General features: G+C 33.2%; 1 protein-coding gene across 13 annotated transcripts; it reads left to right on the forward strand.

Annotated features, from left to right (window-relative positions):
* Positions 1–165: 165 nt before the first annotated feature.
* LOC145321953 (protein phosphatase 1G) lies at positions 166–22,875 on the forward strand. 13 transcript variants are annotated; one of them, XM_080163658.1, is made up of 21 exons: positions 166–302; positions 728–848; positions 1,276–1,406; positions 1,884–1,987; positions 3,044–3,208; positions 3,700–3,926; positions 4,298–4,398; positions 4,714–4,812; positions 5,194–5,305; positions 9,462–9,574; positions 9,852–9,976; positions 10,510–10,594; positions 10,878–10,944; positions 11,446–11,519; positions 18,214–18,363; positions 18,804–18,952; positions 19,137–19,264; positions 19,786–20,333; positions 20,851–21,934; positions 22,047–22,457; positions 22,597–22,875. In XM_080163658.1, the coding sequence occupies exons 1-18, from the start codon at positions 192–194 to the stop codon at positions 19,929–19,931; spliced, it is 2,208 nt and encodes a 735-aa protein (XP_080019784.1). In that variant the 5' UTR covers positions 166–191; the 3' UTR covers positions 19,932–20,333; positions 20,851–21,934; positions 22,047–22,457; positions 22,597–22,875. The 13 variants fall into 13 exon arrangements, with proteins under 13 accessions (XP_080019784.1, XP_080019787.1, XP_080019785.1 ...); XM_080163661.1 differs by having other exon boundaries at positions 22,607–22,875; XM_080163659.1 differs by having other exon boundaries at positions 22,047–22,446.
* Positions 22,876–24,283: the final 1,408 nt, after the last annotated feature.

A 24,283-nucleotide genomic window follows, 5' to 3' on the forward strand; every position in this document is an offset into this window, starting at 1 on the left:
ATGTAGGGCCGGGTGGGTTAAATCGTGAATTTTTCTTTAGACATCAATTTTGTTTATTTTGTTAATCTTATTAATGCTTTTCTTCAATTAGAGAGATTACGATATAGCTGTATCCTTTTCCATCCACTTGAAGCCCTGTCTTTGGTTACTTAAATTAAATTAAACCTTTAATTTCAGAATAAAAAAACACAATGGGGGCGTATTTATCGGAGCCCATTGTTGAGAAACATTCTACAGATGAGAAGGGAGAGTACATGTGCTATGGTGCTAGCTCCATGCAGGGATGGAGGGTCAGTCAAGAGGTAAAATATAATTCGTTGACTCGGGTGTTTTTGTAAGTATACTTACTAGTAAAGTAATAATCACAAAATGTTTCCTCTTAATTTAACTCAGAAACCTAAAGGCGAGTAATCCATCCCCACTTTTAACAAAGACCATGTAAACTAACGAATTTTTACTGATGACATTGCTTTCAGATTTTAAAAAGTTTAGGTCAAGACTTTGGTCTTATCTTTTAAGAATTTTAATATTTTTTTCAGCAAGGTTATGTCTGTATATATGACTGATAAATACAGATGTACTCTTTAAATACTTTTCATTAAATGTCGATTTCCAATGAACCAAATTGTTCTTATTAATGTTTGAATATCTATAATTCTATCCATAACAGACCCCATATTTTAAATTTAAATACTAACTTTTATGCTAAGTATTGTTTATTTTTTAGGATGCTCACAATCACATATTAAACTTTGATAATGGAAAAAGTTTATTTGCTGTGTATGACGGCCATGGTGGTCATGAAGTTGCAGAATATTGTAGCAAATATCTACCTGATTATATTAAAAAGGAATGGTTGTTAGTTTATATTGAAAACTAGCCTATAATTTGGATATTATTAAAAAACTGGTTTTTATTTTAAAAAAACCGGTTTAAACCAAAAAAAAAAAAACTGTTTTTTTTTAAACCTGTTTTTTTTTCTCTGCTATTAATACAGTGAAATATCAAGTGCAATAACAGGACAATGGAAAGATAGATCACTCCCTCCCCCCAAAAAGTGTGTTTAATTCTGCCTTTAATAGCAGGATTTTTAATTGGTGAAAAAAGGTTTTTTTTCTAAGTCCTAATCAGTAATCAATCCCCATGCACCATAATGTTACTTTATTTTGTCAAACACTTTATTTATGTCAAACAGACATATATTTATAATCTTCATGCAAAAGTGATTTGATTTATTACTACCTATGTTGAATGATCTAACAACTATCAAACTGCAGAATGAAAATTATAAATGCGGGAACTATGAGAAAGCTTTAGAGGACAGTTTTATCGGGTTCGACGCCACACTGGTGGACAGGAAAGTTGTCGCTGAACTTAAAGTCATTGCTGGCAATTCAGAGGATAAGGTAAAGATTTATAAAAAATGTTCTATTAGTTATTATATTATTATTATAAAAACAAACATTGAAGTAATGAAATAGCAAAATAGACAAATAAACAAATAGAGTGACAGAGTATTGTGTCTAATTCACCTTCAAGATTTTTAAGGACTCCTATTATTTAAAGCATTAAGGTTATGTTTGAAGCTCAAGATTTAAAATTGATTGACTTGGGAAGGTTTTAAGTTATTTTCCTGAACTCCCTCTTTCCCTTAAAGAAAAAAAATTACCTACCTATTATCTATGGAGAAACATTTTTTATTATACTGGTACTATTCACCACAATGTATTTGTTGCCAATAATGAAAAAAAAATTAAAAGTAGCTAGGGGGGGGGGGGGGTGGATTCCCCCATTTTCTCAATCGTCCCTAAAGGTTTCTAGGGGCGTAGCTGCTAGTAATTAATAATTAAGATGCGTAGCTACCCTATAACTTAATATTACAGGAAGACGAAGAGGAAGAATTAGGACATTTATGTGAAGAAGCTTCCATGCCTATCCAACAAGTTATTGCTAAATTACAAAATGGTGAAGCTAATGGACATACCTGCAGGATCGTTTGATCTTAATATCAATTGCAATGATGAAGGGGGGGGGGGGAAGTTTTGACACATTTGCGTAAACAGGGAGTATAGGCTTTATCTTTGGACTGAGAGGATAGGTTATTAGGGATAAAATCATTCTTATATGATGAATTTTCCCAAGTTTTAAGATTTTTTGGATAGGCCTCCAGGTTCCGGAGCTCCAGGCCTCCAGGTCCTCTCTGTACAGGTAAAAATTAAAAAAATAATTTCTTTTTGAAGAGTTAGAAGTCAACCTATGAAACAAAATATGCATATTTTTGAATGTTATTCACATATTTGAAGAAAAAAACGCATATTTTGTTTCATAAGTTGACTTCTAACTCTTCAAAAAAAAATTTTTTTTTTCATTTTTACCTGTACAGAGAGGACCTGGAGGCCTGGAGCTCCGGAACCTGGAGGCCTATCCAAAAAATCTTAAAACTTGGGAAAATTCATCATATAAGAATGATTTTATCCCTAATAACCTATACTCTCAGTCCAAAGATAAAGCCTATACTCCCTGTTTACGCAAATGTGTCAAAACTTCCCCCCCCCCCCTTATTCAATGTAAAATTAGTCATTCTTTTACCTTTTTCATTTTAAGAAAAACACACTCGCATTTTAAGGAATGTTTTACATTTGTGTTTCTCAACTATCGATACTTTTATGGTATGGAAATAATAAACTCAAAATATTACCTATCAAATCATCTTGACTAGTAATTAAGCAGTTGGTTGATTATATGTTATTTTTTCATTGCTTTATGAAACACTTCATGTTACTCGTGTAATTTATGCTTTCAATCATTTATTGAAATGGTAACTTGTAACAATTTCAGTTACATTTGTTATACATTAAACGACCGAATGTAAAATGTTTGATGCCTTACTTTATAACTAATGTAGGCTAAATTTAAAAGACATTGTTAACTATTTAAAGTAGCTGAACTGTTGAGCGTAGGTACTCTTTTTTGTGATAGACTTTTTAATGTAGCTGTAATTTACCTACTACTTTTAAAGAAATGATATTCAAACGAAATGTTACAGCAGTGAAGAAAGTAATGGAGAACCAAGCAAACCTCTGGCCCTCAAAAACCCCGCGTTGGCAGGTCTACGGGATGGTGACAAAAAGAAGCCCATCAGTCCTTTCCTAAGGGCTAAATCTTCTTCGGTTGGAGAGGGAAGCTCGGGACTTAATAAACATATCAGGTATCAATATTAATACACAAATCAGGCATCAATATGAATACACAAGGATATTTCCTTTGAAAAAAGACAAATTGTCTCTTAGGTATTTTTTTTACATTTACATAAGTATAACAGTTTAAGTTAAAATGAAAATTGATGTTTTTAGTTGCTAGATATTACTTTTATTTTCAATAGTGGTTAGTCAAACTACTTCCCAAAGTTGTCACCCCTATTTAGTTTTGAAGTCCGTTTGTTTGTCAGCTATTTACGTTTAGGTGAAAACATGAATTTCTCAACTGCTATTCAAGATAGATGGTTGAATTATTTTGCATGGATCCCCTATACCAATGAGCATTCATTAGTGAACCGCCTTGGTACCTTAGTCTATCAATGGTGCTCTGATGGACAACATATTCACTTTATTTTCCTTGCTGGTTGGGTTGGCTACTTTTGGATGTTGTCAACCTTGTTTATCCTTCCCAATATTTTCTAACATTTTATTTTGTTATCAGATTTAACGAGGAGGGCGAAGAATTGAAAGAAAACGGCGAGAAATCCACAGAACCAGAACAAACCAAGACCAAAGAAGAGACAACAACGGAGGAAACAAAACCTAAACTAAACGGAGACTCTGCAGCAGCGGAGAGCGAAACAGTGAAAGAAAACGGAGTTTCATCCGTAAAAGAAGAGGCTGCTACTGAAGCTAAGAGTGAAGCAAAGACTGAAAATTCAGAATTAGGCAAATTATTAATGTTTATATTTTCTCTTGAATTTATTCCTTAAAGAGTTTTTAAGTTATTAAAAATGGGGGGGGGGGGTTAGTTAGACGTTTTCCATTGAAAATACGTAACACATATGAATCTTAAAAGAGGCTGACTTAATAGCCTAAATCCTGCTTTTGATAAACACTTAGTTTCCCTGAAATTTGTTGACTTATTTTTTCATTATTCTGCTGTGAAAGTGACGTTATTAACTGGTGGTTGAAATATGTTACAAAGGTTAGCAAGATTTTTCGATACAGACGGACGAAACAAACTTCCTGTGTTACTTTTATATAACGATGACAATGTTCATTTTCTTAAATTAAAAAATTAATTATATTCCATGTAGTTAACGGTAAAGCTGACTGCACTGAAGAGAAAGAAAACAAAGACACAAATGGCGTGGCTGCTAAGGAGGAAGCCGTTGAAACTATCGTAGCTGACATTAAGGTTTTTTTTGTTGAGAGAAAATTATGCTGTTCTTTTATAAACCACACATGTGCCGGGATAGAATGTGCGCCATTTAAGATGTAGTGAAATATTATTACAATATTAAAACATATTTTCGTTATGGTAGTACATTCACAGAGTTATAAAATAAGTTTTTTTTCCCAAACAAAAAACTTTTGTGTAAATTTTAATTAAAAAGCAAAGTTAATTTAAGACAGGTTAACGCACAGACGGACAAATCCAAGTTTTAGAGTTTGTGTGCTATTAATACAATTATAAAAATATGAATTTCCTCAACAAAACATTGTCCGCTAGGGCAAGGGAAAAGGAAAGGGCAAAGGCAAATCCAGTATGGTGAAATCAAGTAGTATGATCATTGATGTCACAGAAGAGCAAGTGATGGAGGTTGTAAAGGTATATATTGTTATTATTATACAGTTATTTGCCTGTTTCATAGTCATTTTGCTGCTGACAAGGTTAATTAGAAACCCTTCTTGCCGTTTTTCACTCTTCCACACTATCAAATTGGACGAAAAATAGCAATTACAAAATTTTGGCAGGAGACGGCAGTTTTTTTGCCGTTTTTACACCGTTCTAAATTGTACCTCTTTAAAGCTACTTGAAAGCCAATTCCATTGTTGTAATTCTTTCTTTTGGTTGAATTTTCTTGTGTTTTAAGTCTATTTATAAAAGGTGATACCTCCCCCCCCCCTCTCTATTTAGAAAAAGCAGGACATCGTCCTACTCTAGCTTATTAAAGACAACTTACTGTTTACTGTAGATTATTATATTTAGAAGAAACAGAAACGTACAGCGTACGAGATCTACTCCAGTTTACTGAAGACCACCCCCGAGTCTGGTGATGAGGACAGTGAAGACAGTGAGGATCAAGAATTTGGAGCTGCAGGTATTCTTTGTGATTTTGAAGGATAAGGACGATTTAGAAATGTAAATCTCGAATACGATGCTAAACAAAATTAGTACCTACTCCTTCAGTAGATTGAAATTACTGGTTGAAATTGGACTTTAGGTTTAGCTTTTTTGATATTTTACTTATGATCATTAATTACCTAATTCCTTCGTTTTTCAATCATGCTTCAATAACACAAATTCTTTTATTAATATATAGATTTCGTAAGGGGGGGGGAAGTTTGTACACTTATAGGAAATGAAATTCAGTACCAAAGTTTGGGAGGGTACTGTGGGCTTGTTTTTAAAGTTATCAACCTAATTCTTTTTGTAGGCTCTCTTATATGACTGGATATACACGTATTTCTTTGAAAATTGAATTTCGGCACTTTCCTTCTAGGGGCTTGTGGAGCAATAGACCCCCCAAAACACTAAAAATATGAGTTCTGAACTTATTTTTAAAGATATCAACCTGATTTTTTTTTTATAATACTTTTTTAACATAACCGAATCAACGAACCATTACAGATTTCATTTTGGGACTTTCCTTCTAGGGCCTAGTGGAGCAATAGACCCCCCAAAACACTAAAAATATGAGTTCTGACCTTATTTTTAAAGATATCAACCTGATTTTTTTTAATAATACTTTTTTAACATAACCGAATCAACGAACTATTACAGATTTCATTTTGGGACTTTCCTTCTAGGGTGTAGTGGAGCAATAGACCCCCCAAAACACTAAAAATATGAGTTCTGACCTTATTTTGAAAGATATCAACCTGATTTTTTTTAATAATACTTTTTTAACATAACCGAATCAACGAACTATTACAGATTTCATTTTGGGACTTTCCTTCTAGGGCCTTGTGGAGCAAAAGACCCCAAAAAACACTAAAAATATGAGTTCTGACCTTATTTTTAAAGATATCTACCTGATTTTTTAAAAATAATACTTTTTCAACATAACCGATTGAAGAAACCATTACAGATTTCATTTTGGGACTTTCCTTCTAGGGGCTTGTGGAGCAATAGACCCCCCAAAACACTAAAAATATGAGTTCTTACCTTATTTTTAAAGATATCAACCTGATTTTTTTCAATAATACTTTTTTAACATAACCGAATCAACGAACCATTACAGATTTCATTTTGGGACTTTCCTTCTAGAGCTAGTGGAGCAAAAGACTCCAAAAAAACACTAACAGAAAATTGAAGAAACCATTACGGATTTCATTTTGGTACTTTCCTTCTAGGGGCTTGTGGAGCAAGACCCCCAAAATCTACGTACTATTACAGATTTCATTTTAGGACTCTCTTTCTAGGGGCTTGTGGAGCAAAAGACCCCAACACTAAAAATATGAGTTCTGAGCTTATTTTTAAATATATCAAACTGTTTTTTTTTTTAAATAATACTTTTTTAACATAACCGAACTAAGAAACCATTACGGATTTCATTTTGGGACTTTCCTTCTAGGGGCTAGTGGAGCAAAGATCCCAAAAACACTAAAAATATGAGTTCTGAGCTTATTTTTAAAGATATTAACCCGATTTTTTTATAATACTTTTTTAACATAACCAAATCTACGAAACAATACAGATTTCATTTTGGGACTTTCCTTCTAGAGCTAGTGGAGCAAAAGACTCCAAAAAAAAGACTAAAAATAGGAGTTCTGAGCTTATTTCTAAAGATGTCAACCTGATTTTTTAAAGAAAACTTTTTTAACAACTGACTTAATGAACCATTACAGATTTCATTTTGGGACTTTACTTCTACGGACTAGTGGAGCAAAAGACCCCCCAAAACACTAAACATATGAGTTCTGACCTTATTTTTAAAGATATCAACCTGATTTTTTTAAAACACTTTTTTAACACTGAACTTGGTAACTTTTACAGATTTAATTTTGGGACTTTCCTTCTAGAAGCTTGTGAAGCAAAACACTAAAAATATTTTTTTAATGTGAAAATTTTTCACATAAATGAACTATGTAATCATTACAGATTTTGATTTTCTTCTAGGGACCAATGAAAATGCGCTTGAACCAATTCACAGTCATATTCAAATATTATGTAGTATTCTTAAAAAAAATTACATTAAGACAACTAGATTAAGGTTTCATAATACTTGGTATAGAAATACTGTACAAAGACTAAAAATGATGATGTATCCTAACAAATTTTAAAAATTTTAAAAAGTCTAAAACTATCTACATAATTGAAAAAAATTAAGTATTCAGTGTAAAAAAAGAAAACTATTAGTTATTGATTGGTTTTTCAATTGCAACAAATACAGCATGTCTTTTGCCCCACTAGCTTCTAGAAGGAAAGTCCCAAATGAAATCTGTAAAAGTTACCAAGTTCGGTTATGTTAAAGAAGTGTTAAAAAAATCAGGTTGATATCTTTAAAAATAAGGTCAGAACTCATATTTTTAGTGTTTTAGGGGTCTTTTGCTCCACTACACCCTAGAAGGAAAGTCCGAAAATGAAATCTGTAATGGTTCTTTGATTCGGTTATGTTAAAAAAGTATTATAAAAAAATCAGGTTGATATCTTTAAAAATAAGGTCAGAACTCATATTTTTAGTGTTTTTGGGGGTCTTTTGCTCCACAAGCCCTAGAAGGAAAGTCCCAAAATGAAATCTGTAATGGTTTGTTGATTCGGTTATGTTAAAATTGTATTATAAAAAAAATCAGGTTGATATCCTTTAAAATAAGGTCAGAACTCATACTTTTAGTGTTTTGGGGGGTCTATTGCTCCACAAGCCCCTAGAAGGAAAGTCCCAAAATGAAATCTGTAATGGTTCGTTGATTCGGTTATGTTAAAAAAGTATTATTAAAAAAAATCAGGTTGATATCTTTAAAAATAAGGTCAGAACTCATATTTTTAGTGTTTTGGGGGGTCTATTGCTCCACAAGCCCCTAGAAGGAAAGTCCCAAAATGAAATCTGTAATGGTTCGTTGATTCGGTTATGTTAAAAAAGTATTATAAAAAAAAATCAGGTTGATATCTTTAAAAATAAGGTCAGAACTCATATTTTTAGTGTTTTGAGGGGTCTATTGCTCCACAAGCCCCTAGAAGGAAAGTCCCAAAATGAAATCTGTAATGGTTCGTTGATTCGGTTATGTTAAAAAAAGTATTATAAAAAAAATCAGGTTGATATCTTTAAAAATAAGTTCAGAACTCATATTTTTAGTGTTTTTGGGGGTCTTTTGCTCCACAAGCCCTAGAAGGAAAGTCCCAAAATGAAATCTGTAATGGTTTGTTGATTCGGTTATGTTAAAATTGTATTATAAAAAAAATCAGGTTGATATCCTTTAAAATAAGGTCAGAACTCATACTTTTAGTGTTTTGGGGGGTCTATTGCTCCACAAGCCCCTAGAAGGAAAGTCCCAAAATGAAATCTGTAATGGTTCGTTGATTCGGTTATGTTAAAAAAGTATTATTAAAAAAAATCAGGTTGATATCTTTAAAAATAAGGTCAGAACTCATATTTTTAGTGTTTTGGGGGGTCTATTGCTCCACAAGCCCCTAGAAGGAAAGTCCCAAAATGAAATCTGTAATGGTTCGTTGATTCGGTTATGTTAAAAAAGTATTATAAAAAAAAATCAGGTTGATATCTTTAAAAATAAGGTCAGAACTCATATTTTTAGTGTTTTGAGGGGTCTATTGCTCCACAAGCCCCTAGAAGGAAAGTCCCAAAATGAAATCTGTAATGGTTCGTTGATTCGGTTATGTTAAAAAAAGTATTATAAAAAAAATCAGGTTGATATCTTTAAAAATAAGTTCAGAACTCATATTTTTAGTGTTTTGGGGGGTCTATTGCTCCACAAGCCCCTAGAAGGAAAGTGCCGAAATTCAATTTTCAAAGAAATACGTGTATATCCAGTCATATAAGAGAGCCTACAAAAAGAATTAGGTTGATAACTTTAAAAACAAGCCCACAGTACCCTCCCAAACTTTGGTACTGAATTTCATTTCCTATAAGTGTACAAACTTCCCCCCCCCTTATCTTTTAAATTGTTGCATATTTTCTCTCTTCTTTTTATGTCAACTGAAAATCTGCTCTATAACTCGCATTTTCCGTTTGTCCATACCTACATGAGTTTTTTTGGGCTTCGCCTTTATGGATCATGTTGTCATCCTTGTTTTTTAAGAATCTGACTCTGATGATGAAGTTGAAGGAGAGGAAATGAATGAATCAGATTCTGAACTTGAGGATGTAGAGGAGGAGGAGGAAGAGGATAGTGAGGATATGGATGAGGAAGAGGTAAATATTAAAAATTGAAGGGAGGGGACATATGAACTTGAAGAAGAGGTAATTAAAAATGAGGGGAGTTGCATGTTTTATTTTAGGTCGTGTTATATTGGACACTGGGAAATCCTCCAGGGTTTTGTCCCCCTATTTTTATTAGTTGGGGGGGGGGGGGGGGGGGTCAGTGCTCGATATGCACTTTGAAGAAATAACTAAACAAGCGATTATCATTACCTAATTAATTTTAACTCTCTAAATACTCATCATGTAACAATCCCTCTTCCTATACTAGGATGATGAAGAGGGTGTGATTGAGGCCGACTTTACCGAGGAGCCGGGAAATGACAGCGGCTGCACTGCTGTCCTGGCCCTGGTGGCCGGCAACAAACTGTTTGTGGCCAATGCTGGTGATTCCAGGTAGGGATTGATTGACTGATTTCTGTAACAACAGTCGACAATTTGAATTTTTTAACGGTTTGAAGAATGTCTATTTAATTTAGATTCTCAATTTCTATCCCAATTTCTCATGTTTATCACCCTAAACGAAGTTTACGTCAAGTTTACACAAGTAAAAAGTCTATGGTTGGGACCATTTGGACTGTAAATTATCATAGTATCCAAAGTTTATAAATTACGTTCCATTCGATGACTGAAAACCTATGGTACTCAGGATTGTATATTCTGCAAAATTGACCCTGCTAAAGGGGGTGGGGGGGGGGGGGGGGGGTAAAAAAAATAAATAAGAGTAATATTTTTCCATTTTCCCCTTCCTTGCTGGAAAAAAACAGGAGGAGGGGACTAAAATGAATATTGTGTGGAATATTCACCCCTAATGGTACTGTAATTAACCAGCAGTCTATATACTTTTTAACAAATAATTTAGTTTTTACAGAAGTGGTTATTTTGTTCATAAAAAATGGGATTCCAAATGAAACAGCACTTTTGTTCAGGTGTGTTGTCTGCAGGGATGGCAAGGCTTTGGAGATGTCCTTGGATCATAAACCAGAAGACGATATTGAACTTGAAAGAATAAAGGTAACCATATACGTCCTTTCATTGACTGAGCAAAGACTGTGTCACATTAGAAACGTTAAAAAAATTTCAGTAGGCATGGCTGTTCTGTTACTGATAGACAAATCAAAGGGTCGATTGTCTTAATGGGTATTTCTTCCTTTGGAATACTTGCTGTTTGTATGGAAATTGGATATCAGTTAATTAAAACGTTAATTAACAGTACAGTTTTCAAGGAAATTAATTGAAATAGATGTAATGCCTTGAACCTAAAGCAGCTTCTTTATCTACTGATTATCCTGTTTAGACTGCTGGTGGCAAGGTTACTCCTGATGGTCGTGTTAACGGTGGACTTAATCTTTCCAGAGCCATTGGTATGTTTGTTTTCTTACTGCTTAAGTCAGCTTCACTTTAACTAAGATGTAATCAACTGCTCGTTTGTCATTTTGTGACAAACAAGGATGCAACATTCATTAAAGCAAAGCTTAACAAATAAGAAAGTCAGAAAAAAGAACATTAACAAACATATAGTAACCACCATTTAATATTCAACATATTTTAATACCTTAAAAAAATTCCGTATTAATATCCCACATATACTTAAATACAGAATGCTTAATGGAGACACACTTACATTTAAAGAATTGATTATAGAGATGATTCGCTCATAACATTATTATACCTAATGGTCCCGGGAATTAATATTTCTTAAAGTAGATAGGATGAATTAAATAAAGTGCTTTTTTCTCATAATTTTCAGAATATTATTTGAACAAAAATGGGAAATTTTCTTCGCTAATGGTTTGTCGTGTATTAAATGGATTCAATTAAAATGTCAAAAGAGCGCAGCTACTAAATAACTTGTTTTTATATAGGTGACCACGCCTACAAGCAGAACAAAACTTTGCCATTGAAAGATCAAATGATTTCCTCACAACCTGATATAAAGGTAAAAAACCCGAACGAACGCTGAACATCAGTGAAGTTTAAATTACTGCGCTGCTTAAAAATATTCCTCCGTAAGTATACACACCTTTCAAAGTATTGTGTGTTGTTACAGTTCAGCAGATTTTCTCCAACAGCTAAGTTTTGTTTGTGGTGCGAGCTGGTTTGACGTCAGCCCCCACTGTGTACGCCTCTATGCTGTTGAATGAAGATTTACTGATGACACACAAGGATGTTGTTGGAATGTAACTTATATCTAAGCGCTTAAGAAGCCGCTAGCCATATCTATCTAAATAACCTGCAATAAACAGGAGTCTCTGTTAATGCATTACAGGATGGCTGGGTACAGTCATAGTGTAAGATTAACAGAGGCTCCAATGATTAAATATATATTTATATAGTACACAGTATACATTATTTTTATAAAACTCTTTTACAATATTTTGTGTTCATTTTGAATTAATTTCTTAGCTGCTATTTTGCTCCAATATTTGCCAGTTTGTATGGACACCATTTCACAGTGGGACAATATCTGTAGAATAAATAAAGTGAAAGATACAGATTATTGCGCATTTCCACTTTTCTTCTTTTTTTCCCCTTTTCCAAGGGTTTCGAGGCTATCATTGGAGCATGTTAATCTTACCTGTTTCATTCTTCTGGTTTCAATTCCACGTTGTTCTTTTTCCAACGGCAAAAGTTGTCTTGGAGGAGAAATTCTTTTTTTTGATTGGTTTGTAGCAGGTGGAAGAATGTTTGAAACATTTTGGCATAGATTTGTGTTGACATTTAAACCATGGGTTTGGTAAAGATTATCAATAGACTGTACTTGGTTCATTGGAGTTAAAGTTTCATTCATAATAGTTTCAAATTCATCAAACACATCATGAAATGATTCATCATCAGATTCTTGGTATTGAGGATTGTTAGTGTCGAAATTATGATCCCACTCGTCTTGGGTTGAGGTTGAATCTTGACGTGTAGCTCGGAAATCACTTATACTTTGTGATTTTTGTCTTGGAGTTGAAGCATTTAATATTAAAGTTTCTCTAGCATGTAATCTTTGATTTTCTTCCCACAATCTTAGGTCAGAATAAGGATCAGAATTGTTTTCAGGTTTTGTATAATCATCATCACTGTCTTCAATATCATCATAGTTTGGAAATGGATTCCATTTCTGAAAAACTGGTTTATTTGTTTGTGGTTTTGTAGGAACATTTTCATGATATTTTTCTGTAGATTTGTATGTAGTTTTGTGTTGTAAAACAGAAAATACGTCATTTTTTCTCACGATTCTGGGCTTAGTTTGAAGTTTAGAATTTTCAGAATGGAATCTTATAATTTTATTGACTTGTAGTTTGTCCTCAAATACTTTATTTACTAAGTATACATCACGAGTATTATGTTTAGATTTTTCATTGTTTATTGCAATAAAATCACCTGATTTGTAGGAAGTAGTGGCTTTGTTTTTATCATCTTGTTTCGCATTGTTTGTTGTTTTGATAGAAACTTGTTTTTCAGCAAGTTGTTTGTCTGAAAAATGTAGATTTTTACTTGAAATATTATCCCTGGAAAATAAAATTTCATGTGCAGATAAACCACGATTTCTAATCATAGAATTTAGGTTTGTGAGGGCAAGAGCAAGTATTGTTTCATTAATTTGAGTGGAATGAGGGGCGTTTTTGACAATTTCGTTTTCAAGCATTTTAATGGCATTATCTACAGTGGCAATCGAATTTTTGTTGGAGGGGTCAGTGGTTTCAATTAAAATGCGTAATTTTTGAAAAGATTGATCATTTATCAAAGCTTTAAATCCCGTGGCAGAATCGGTTCTGATTAAAACATCCATTTGGCTCCTAATTGGTGTAATTAGTTTGATTAATGCATTTTTCAAAGTTTCAGCTTTTTCATCAGATATTAAACATGCAGTTGTATATGACGAGAAAAGGTCGGTACACACGAGAATTTTCTGTTGGTGTCGTTTGATTACATCAGCATTAAAAATGCGCCCAGGGGATTCAGGATTACAAACAGAAGTGGGATTTGTGTTTTTAATGGGAATCTGTTTATTTGCTTTGCAAAGAGTACAGTTGTCTAGAGTTTCTTTAATGGCTAGTTTCACATGGATGCCGAAAAAATGTCGATTGAAAGTCTTTTCTAATTGATAAGATGATAAATGCTTATTGTCTTGATTGTGTAAATGTGTTATGACAGCTGGAACAAAATCTTTAGGAACAACAATACGAAAATTTACCTGAGTTGTATTTGGGATTTTATCTTCTACAACCAAAAGATTTTTGGCCTGACATGTACCATAGTATCTTCTAATATCGTTGGAATTTTGTCCTCTTTTGGATGGTTGTTGTCCAGATTTAAGTCTTCTGTAGGCTTCAGAGCAAGCATAATCCTCAAATTGCATTTTTTTCCACGAATCAACAGAGCCTAGAGGGATAGCATTTATATCATTTTCAACATTATTAGCGGCTAAAGTAGCAGTTTCATTGATAAATTTACACACTTGGCAGGAATTATTATTACATTTGGCTGGATTTCTGGAAAGATAATCTGGAGCAATGTTGTTTTTAAATTTTCCAGAAACATGTTGTATATCAATTTTGTATCTACTAATATAGCATAGAAAAGACGACATTCTAGAAGATGCTGAAAACTTACCCTGTTTAATTAATTTTGAGGCTTCCATGACAGGTTTGCTATCAGTCAAAACTAATGTTGGTAAATTTGACTCAATTATATAGTGTGAGCACTTTTTAACGGCTGTGGATAAAGCTAAACACTCTCTTTCACAAGGAAACCAGTCTTTTTGTTGGTCAGATAATTTAAAACTATAAAAAATTACCGGCAAAAGTTGATTGTCCCTCACAACATTCATAGTAAATCCAACAGCTGGGTTCTTCACAGTGGCATCAGGCATCAGGATTAACTGTTCATTTCTCTTAGGCAGAGCTAAATATTTTATAGAATCCTTTGCCCTCTCAGTTGCTGTCTCAAATGCCTGAATAAGAGAATTAGTCCAAATAATATCAGATTTGTTGTCTTTAACACCGGCGACAAAAGGGTCCATTAAACCAGCTAAATTTGGCATAGCAATCAAAAATGTTTTATACACACCCATCCATGAACGTAGATCTTTGATTTTGATGATATCAGTGTATTTGGTTTTGGTTAGAGCTAGTTGTCTGTGGGGATCTGGAGTTATTTTGCCATTTTTGACAACCCAACCAAAAATTGTTGCTTCTTTGGGGAAAATCCTAACTTTTCCAGGAGACAGTTTAAGATTGGACAGAGACAGTTGTTTCAGAACTTTACCCCAATTTTCAATAGCATCCTCAATAGTTTGGCCCCCAATTAAAAGGTCATCGGCGATTTTCATGCATAGGCCCTCCATTATTAGTTTTCCCAGAACTTTAGAGAGTAGTTGGTTTAGTTCCTCATCTTGATTAAGCAAACCCTGGGTTGATCTTGTATAGACTCTTAACCCTTTGAATGGTGAATTAATAGCCATATAGCCCCAATCTTTTTGATTTAAATGGTTTTGGAAAAAGCTTTCATATAAATCTGCATAAATTATGAAAGGGTTGTGTGCAACAAATCTAAAGATCTCATTTTGGTCAGGGACTTTAGTCTGTACTTGACGGCATTTATCATTAACGGCATTAGCTGCAGTAAGAAATCTTACCTCGTCAGTGTTGCATTGGTCCAGTGGTTTACTTCCAGCTCTTGCTTTCTTCTGTAGGAAACATGGATGGATACATTTAATCTGAATATCATTCTCGTAGGGATCAGTAAGTACACCCATCTCAGTTAGCTCATCAATCTTTTCCTGTAAAAGTTTATCAGTTGCAGAGGACCATTTTGGCGAATATGCCCTTGCAGATTTAGGTCTAGAATCATCAGCCCATTGAATTGAGGCTGTATGTTTACCAAAATTGTGATTGTATCCTGTAAGTTGTCCATCAAAAACATTATTATAATCATTATGTAAAGATTTTAACATGTTTATTTGTTTTTCAGAAAGGATGTCCGTTTCCTTGATTTTGGCATTTATCTGATCTATGTGATTGTTTGTTTTTGCAAATGAACGTTTAGTATGAGGGATTTGACGGATTTCAGCTAAATCAGTTTCTATACATTCCCTTAATCCAATGACATTTAAATCGCTACCAATAATAATGGGCTCATTTGTGGTATTATCAATTTCAACATAAACTTGCTTATTATCAACAATTTGAAGATGAGGAAAATTATTTACCTTAGTTTCCATCCATGGCAGAACAGATACTTTAGGAGAGATGATAGTTGGAGGTATGGGTATGTTGATGGATTGTCCAGGGTATAGAACTTCTTTCTTCAAATTCATATTAGCGACAGTTATCAGAGCAGCAGAATTTGGCATGGTTGCAGGTATATTTGCATTTGTTTGCAGAACTGTATATTGGCCATGGATTGTTATGAGGTTTTTTGCAGGACGTTGGATTATATCATTGGATATCAAAAAAGGTTGGCCACCATAGGCTTGGGCTTTTAAGTTATCAACAACTAAGGCTTTGAAAATAACAGACCATTTATCTCGATAAAGAGTTTCTTCAATGTAACCAACAGATTTAACACTTGTTAAATTATCAGCAAGACCAGCAGATTGGTTGTTTTTCCATATTTTGAAGTTATTCTCATCAGCACACTTTTTTGTTATAAATGAGCCTGTGGCACCACCGTCCAAGGTGATATATACAGGGTTTCCAGATTTTGTAAAAACAGTAAGAATTTGTGAAGGTTGTGGATCTAACGTTTTTATTGTTTCGAGGCCAGCTATTATTGGCTGTTGTGCTAGTCAATCTTGTTCAGGATTTTGCTGTATTTCGGCATCATCAATGGCAATCTGTTGAAGCATGTGTTTTTTTCTGCAGTCAGAGGGGTTATGACTGTTAATAATATATGTTGGCATCTCAAGCGCTTGACATACTTTGCAAAACTTTTTTGCTTGGTTTCGTTGTTGGTTAGGCTTAAAGGATCTGTTTGGACGTGTATTCATTCTAGGTTTATTGTAGGAGAATGAATTTAAGTCAATATCTTCATTGTTATCATTTTCTGGTTCTTGTTGTTGTTGAAGCATGTAGGCATTGCAGACCATTTCATCTCTGTCTAAAGCTTCAAGTGCTCTGGGGACATAAGATAAAATTTCACTATGAAGATCAAGTAGTGTGGTTCCTTCGTTCATTCGATGTCCAAAAATACGGTCAATTTCAGATGGAAGTCTAGGATCTATTCTTTCCAGGGCAATTGAAATGAGCAGACATTCGGTTGTTGGAGTAATTTTCTCATCTTCAGCCATCACAGAATTTTTAGATTTTACAGGATCACCTTTTTTGAGAAGGTTACTTTTAAAGCATGAACGTAAGTCAGTATAGAATTTGTAGTGATCAGTCATTGTTGATTTATCAAATCTGATGGAATCTAATCTATGGAAGTATCTCCCCTTTCTTTGGATTCCATATCGCCGTTCATGTAGTTGGAATATAAATTCCAAACTTGTTGATTTTTCAAGAATGTCATCGAAGTCTCCTTCGTCTGAATATCTGGCAATAATACCAAGGAAGGTTTCGAGATAAATTCATCAGAAGTGGCTGTTGTTTTTTTGTCGGAGCTGGCTAATTTGGATATTCTTAGCGGGTTGTCTTCAAGAGCCTCCCATTGTGGATATTTACCTCCGGGATAGAATTCACGAAATTCTGAAGTTTGTTGGAGAAATATTTTAAGTGCTACTTTCCACTGCTTGTACTGTATTGCTGTAATACCAGAGCTGGGAAGTTGGCTGGGAGGGTCAATTTTGATTTTTGACATTTTGCGTGGGTAGAAATACCGCTGCCACCACGTAAGTATACACACCTTTCAAAGTATTGTGTGTTGTTACAGTTCAGCAGATTTTCTCCAACAGCTAAGTTTTGTTTGTGGTGCGAGCTGGTTTGACGTCAGCCCCCACTGTGTACGCCTCTATGCTGTTGAATGAAGATTTACTGATGACACACAAGGATGTTGTTGGAATGTAACTTATATCTAAGCGCTTAAGAAGCCGCTAGCCATATCTATCTAAATAACCTGCAATAAACAGGAGTCTCTGTTAATGCATTACAGGATGGCTGGGTACAGTCATAGTGTAAGATTAACAGAGGCTCCAATGATTAAATATATATTTATATAGTACACAGTATACATTATTTTTATAAAACTCTTTTACAATATTTTGTGTTCATTTTGAATTAATTTCTTAGCTGCTATTTTGCTCCAATATTTGCCAGTTTGTATGGACACCATTTCACAGTGGGACAATATCTGTAGAATAAATAAAGTGAAAGATACAGATTATTGCGCTCAAAACATTTTTTTTTATTGTATTAAGGACGTCCATTTTTTAAATCCCCCTGCGCTCCCTGTGGGTAAATTTATTTTGATGGGAGGGGGGGGGGGGGGAGGCGGTTTCCAATTACCACCTTGGAATATTTTTCTTGGGGTGGGGGGGGGGGGGAATCCTTAAGTTTTGGTGGAAAATGTCTAAAAATATACCTGATTTGCAAAAAAAGCTCTGAGCAAAAATAGAAAGGAGGTGTAATCACCTCATTCCACCCTACCTTGTATGTCCTTGGGTAGTATTACATTCATCCCTACACACATAAACTGTTGTAAAGGTGCTCGAGCTTGATCCCGCCAAAGACAGCTGGATGATCCTGGCCTGCGACGGCATCTGGAACTCAATGTCGAGCGAGGAGGTCGTAGAGTTCGTCAACAAGAAGATCAATGATGTCCCCGACGACAAGTTGTCCACTCTTTGCGAAGAGGTAAAGTGTAATGCGTCAACTAGGTGTCAGGGAAGGATGGAAGGAGACATTGGACTGTAAAGGATACTTGTTCCCAAAGTTTTATAATCATGTGTTGATTCTTTGGCTTAAAAACTTAAAGTTTAAATCTTGATTGGTTGGTTTAAACTAGAAATTTTCAAATTACACAACCTCTAATTCTAATTTACAGAAAGGGTTGTAACGTTCTGTAATTTGTTGGCTTAAAAACTTTGGGTTCTCTTTTTAAATCTTGATTGGATGGTCTAAATTACAACTGTCCAAATGTAACAATCAATAATTTTAATTTGGTTAGTTTTGTTTATCATCAATGAGGTTGTACCTTATTTAACAACCTTGAGATATTTTGGGTTTTAAGAGAAATTTTTATTGTTAACAGATAAACTACTATAAATTGTTCTTACATATCTTATTATTTTCAGTTATTTGACAATTGCCTGTCACATGACACCCTGGGCGACGGGACCGGGTGTGACAACATGACCGCGGTCATTGTCAGGTTCAAGCCCACCCTGGCAGGGTGCAAGGATGTTGTCAGCAGCGAGGGGCAAAATTCAGAATCAGCCGGCGCTAGGGATGTTTATGTTTATTGTTTTATGAATTATCAAAAATACTTTTACTTTATAACATTATCACAATTAAAAATGACACTTTCATTATATTAAAGTAACAGGATCGCTAAACGCTCATTCAGGCAAATTTTTCCTGCTTTGTTCTTGAATTTATCAGAAATTATATAAACAAATCTACTAAAATAGTTCCAGTAGTGGTAGCAGCAGCGGTTCATCAGCATCTGGTAGCAGCTCAGCTGTAGCTGCCGCCGGTAGCAGCTCGTCAGCTGCCGCAGCTTCCAGCAGCAGCCAACAGAAAACAGAAACCTCAGGTAATTGCAATATCTTTATTGGAAATTTTACAGGTATACCAGAACCAGTTTAAGAAACTGTTCGAAATATATACTCAGGGGTGTATAATATTATATTCTGCACAAGATTTATTTTTTTCCTCCGGCGACAAATTTTTTTATTCCCCCCCCCCCCTTTTTTTTCTTACCAAGTAGGGGGGAAAATGGAAAAATATTTAAAGAACTCTATATTTTATTTATTTTTTCCCTCCTACCACAAATTTTTTTAGTTTTTCTTCACCAAGGAGGGGGGGGGGGAATGGAAAAAATGTTTTCAGTTTTCTTAATTTTTACATTTTTTCCCTATACACCCCTGTATATACTATTGATAACTTATATTACGCTATAAATTCTACACTAAAATGATGCATGACATTTTGCTCAATATATTTTTATTGGCGGAAAAATTTGAAACAAAATAGTATTTATAAAGATTAAATATTCTCACTTTCAAAATAACCCTTTCCTAAACTTATTTTTACCAAATATTATATTTGTTTTAGGATCTTCAAAGACCACAGAAGCCGCTATCAGCAGCCAAGAAGACTCAGCCGCCAGCAGCCAGGACGAAGCAGCTAGCAGCTCTACAGACGAGCCAGCCGCTAAAAGAGTCAAATTAGACTCCACTAGTGATGATAAAAAAGAATAATAGTTAAGAACTAGTTTCTAGCACTTTTATAACAAACAAACAAAAAACAATCTTTTGTATATTGGCTAAAGTGATGTATTAAATGCAGTGAACAATAATGAATTTTCTTTGAGAGTTTAGATTTAAGTTACTAGTGTCATTTCATAACAAAACAAAATTATTATGTTGAAAAGAGATAGGTTCATGAAGGGTTTTGAATGAGCTAAGATAAAGAAGATTATTTTACTTAAATCAACTTTGTGGAGATATCCTTTTTTTATAGATTACTTTTGTAAATCATTTAAAAACACATTTTTAAAACTAAACAAAACTTTTGTAAAATTAGTCTAAATTATACATGTAAAGTAATGTATAATGTACTTACATGTTAATTTTTGTTAAAATTAAGAAAGTAGTTCCTCAGTAATATTGGGATATTTTATCTAAGAAAAAACTATTTTGACAACTATTTTTACAAAACTTTTGTAAAAATAGTCTAAATTTTACATGTAAAGTAATGTACAATGTACCTACATGTAAAATTTTTTTTTAAATTAAGAAAGTAGTTCCTCAGTAATGTTGGGATATTTTATCTGAGGAAAAACTATTTTGTCCGATTTTTTTTGCTCTTGTCACAGATGATTGATCCAGATAAAATCAGAGTGGGGTGGGACATAGGAATGTAAATTAAGTAGCACTGGTACACAAAGTTTAATATACTTTATCCTTTGGCTCAAAAACTCTAGATACTTTAATTGGTTGGCATAAAACTAGTAGCGTTCATACTTTTCAATAATTTTGATCTAAGTAATTTTGTTTATCATCATCGCGGACGATTCAACATCCGCCTCCATAACAATAAGCAACCCCAATGTTACCAGCGGAACTTCCATTGACCCTAATAGTTTTTCTCCAGATAAAATTTCTCACTGAATTTTAGTCGTATACATCTTCAATTAATACATACAGTGTTTGAAAATAAAGTTAAATATGTTTATACATACCTATCTACATCAGTCATGAATTGAAGTATTTGTAGGAAGGGAGGGGGCATTGGACTGTAAATCGTACTGGTTACCAAAGTTTTATGCTAATCCTACGTTAACTATAAATATTGGGTACTTTGTTAATATCTTTATAGGTTGGTTAAAACTCAAGTATTGTTTAACTTTTCAATCATTATTTTTAATCTACGAACGGTGCAATTGTTAGTTTGGTACATCAATTTCTCGTCCATAGTCTTATCCCTTAAGATTCCTGATTATTTGAGTGAGACCTCTCAGAACATAAAGTATCATAAGTCCTTTAAAATCAAGTCCGTTTTCATGGTTTTCTGGTCTCGCTCATTCAATTTAAGTCTGATGTGTTCCTATTTTAGTTAAAATACCATAATCAAATAAAATAAGTTAAAAATTGAAGGGTTGTTAGAAAGACAACTTTATTTATGTTTTAGAAGAAGAAAAAATCTCTTTTATCCTTATTTTGTTTAATCATCCATGCTATTTTCATTTTATTTATCATCGTCATTTCTATATCTTGATTAATGCTTACTTTTATTTCATTTTAAATATTTATAATATAAGATTTGAACCTTATAAGTTTCAGCTTTTTTTACATAAGAATTAAGAAGTGAAGAATCTTATTACTTATCTTTTAGTAATAGTTTTTTATTGCTTCGTATTATAGACAGCTTTCCGTGGATATTAAAAGGAAAATTCTAAGATCAAAACAAGTTTTTGCAGGCTATAAGAAACTGGTAGGTAGGTATTAATTTTATGATTTTTTATTTTGATATTCGTGGAATATTTTCTGTAATACGATGATATACATTATTTTTCAGTATGTCTATGAACCGGCTCTAAGCCAGCGGATATTAATCGGTTTTGAACACACTGAGATATATATAATTGTATTTAAAAATCATCAAAATAAATACTAATGAAAGTTACATAAACATAAAATCATACTGTATAGATGTATTTTTGTTATTTAATGTTGCTGAACTTTAGTTTTAAGAAAATTAGGTTTCAATTCTTATTAAACTGGTGATTTTTTTTTTAAGGATTTATAATTTTTTAAGGCAACCATTCCAAATATATTTCGTATTAATGTTCTTAATCTATCATTGTATTCTAGATCAAGAAAAAACACACTACTTATTAAGTCCAATAATATGTGATCTTAATGTCTTATTCATTTTCAAGAAAAACTACTTTGCCTTCAATTTTTTGGCTTGTTAAAAATATTACAAGAATACCTACAGTTATTTTACAACTTTTTCTTTCCCCAAATTATAAATACTGATCAGCTTTCTGGGGCTGAATTTTTTAGAATAAATGGAATATTAATTTGCCTCTATCCCTGCCCTGTATAGTGTATATGAGGATAATTTTTCACAGATTATTATTTTTTATACTTTCTATAAAAAAAAGCACAGTTGTCCTCTAATGAGTTTTGACTGGTGTAAAAGTTGAAGACAAAAATAAGTTTTTCTTGTCTTCGTTATTAAAGTTAAGAAGAGGTGCTTTCTCTCAAAGTGCTTAGCGAGTACATAACCCCCTCTCCTCTTTGTTTTTAAATAAAATGAAAATGGGGGTAGGGGGTAGATGTTATATCTGCATGCCCTTACCCGTACCCTAAGAAAAACTTAAAAGAAAACTACCCCGTCCTTATTTTGCTTGGCTAGCTCCTTTGAGGGAAATCGCCAAAAACAAAATTATTTTAGTATTTTAAACCCTGTTCGGTTACAATTTAAGAAACAGAAATCTCTGATTTTAACTTATAAGAAAATCATTCAACATTCCCGTATGGCGCGGAAGCTTATTATATACATATATTTTTATATCTTTTGTTGTTAAAATATTATTTTTTCACTTATATTAAAAATTAAAAATGGGCATTTTCCCCCCCTGAATTATTATTAAAAAATAAGCAGATGTTATCTCAAATAAATAATGCATTTTAATGTTCTTGTTTTTTTTACTTTTTTTTCGAAAAAGGCATAAAGTTTTCACTTTTTCCACCAATTTAAAACCAATATTGATTCTTTCTCGTTATTTGTATACCCATTTGTTCTTTTCCAAAACGGTAGTCTTTCGAAAGTTTGTTGGTATTTTTAATATACTTATTTATGCCTTTTATATCTATAACCTTTACCTATTCCACCCAAAAAAAAAAATGCTTTCTCGTCATTTGGACTTCGATAACATTGGTCTCACAATATTTTGCGTTCATTAGATCTTTTTCGGATTAAGCAATTCAATAGTTATTTCTCGCATCGTATTATTAACAGCTTTTCGTGGATATAAAATGTACTACTATAAGATTAAAACCAGCATTTTGATTGTACATTTTTATATTCGTAGAAAGCTGGGTATAATACGATGCTAGACATAGTTTTTTCGTATGGATGAGAACCGGTTCTTATCCACCGGATTCGAATGATTACGAGAATAGTTATTTCTCGCATCGTATTACAAACGGCTTTCCGCGGATATAGAAAGTACAATTATGAGATTAAAACTAGTTTTTTTAGCCCCGAGGTGCCAAAGGCGCCGACTAAAAAAACTGGTTTCAATCTTATGATTGTACATTTCTATATTCGTAGAAAGCTGGATAAAATACGATGCTAGACATAGTTTTTCGTATGGATGAGAACCGGTTCCTATCCACCGGATTCGAATGAATACGAAAATAATTTCTGGACATTCTGTGTAGTAATTTTTATCTGCCGAAGTAGTAGAATGTATGTTTGTCTGTCTGTGTAATATTTTGCGTATTTTTCAATCGTTTTATGCAGAAATTAAATTTTTTTAATTACCTAGTTAAGTTTCTAATTATAGATTATGTTTATTTTAAGTATAACATTAATTAATAATCATGTTTATTGATGGGTTGATTAATTGAGAAAATATAAATGTTTACATTTTATATGTGATCTGATTGTACATGTATTTATATTAAATAACTTTAATCTGAAAATTTTCCATAAGTTAACATCATATTTTCTGTTCCTTTAGATCTCTGAAATAGTGGCTTCGCCCTAGCATATAGGCCCATAGGGGCCATGAATTTTAGGAAAAGGAAAAATAGCCTTAAACTGTCCGGAAGACTTTCATTCAGAAATTGATTAGCAGAAAACCATTTCGGGACTCATACGAAAACCCTCTTATGTTATTTATTCGCGAAATCTTAACAGACAAACATTTCACCCTGGCCGATAGTGATGTGAAACTATTTAGCAGGTAAAAACATTAATCTTATACCCCTCCCCCGATGTTCAAATTTGCTGAACAATGTACCCTTATGTAACTATAAAATATATGTAATAGTTCGTACTACATAAATGTACATCATACACTAGAATGTACTTT

This window comes from Acartia tonsa, chromosome 6 (assembly GCF_053477335.1).
Source record: "Acartia tonsa isolate MP-2025a chromosome 6, ASM5347733v1, whole genome shotgun sequence".
NCBI lineage: Eukaryota > Metazoa > Arthropoda > Copepoda > Calanoida > Acartiidae > Acartia > Acartia tonsa.

Bases quoted from the DNA above. Each gene is read 5' to 3' on its own strand.
- LOC145321953 (XM_080163665.1), top strand. From the start codon at position 192: ATGGGGGCGTATTTATCGGAGCCCATTGTTGAGAAACATTCTACAGAT. The intron at 1,988-3,043 runs CAGGATCGTTTG...AACGAAATGTTA, and splicing joins GAAGCTAATGGACATACCTG to CAGCAGTGAAGAAAGTAATG. The intron at 3,927-4,297 runs GCAAATTATTAA...TATTCCATGTAG, and splicing joins GACTGAAAATTCAGAATTAG to TTAACGGTAAAGCTGACTGC.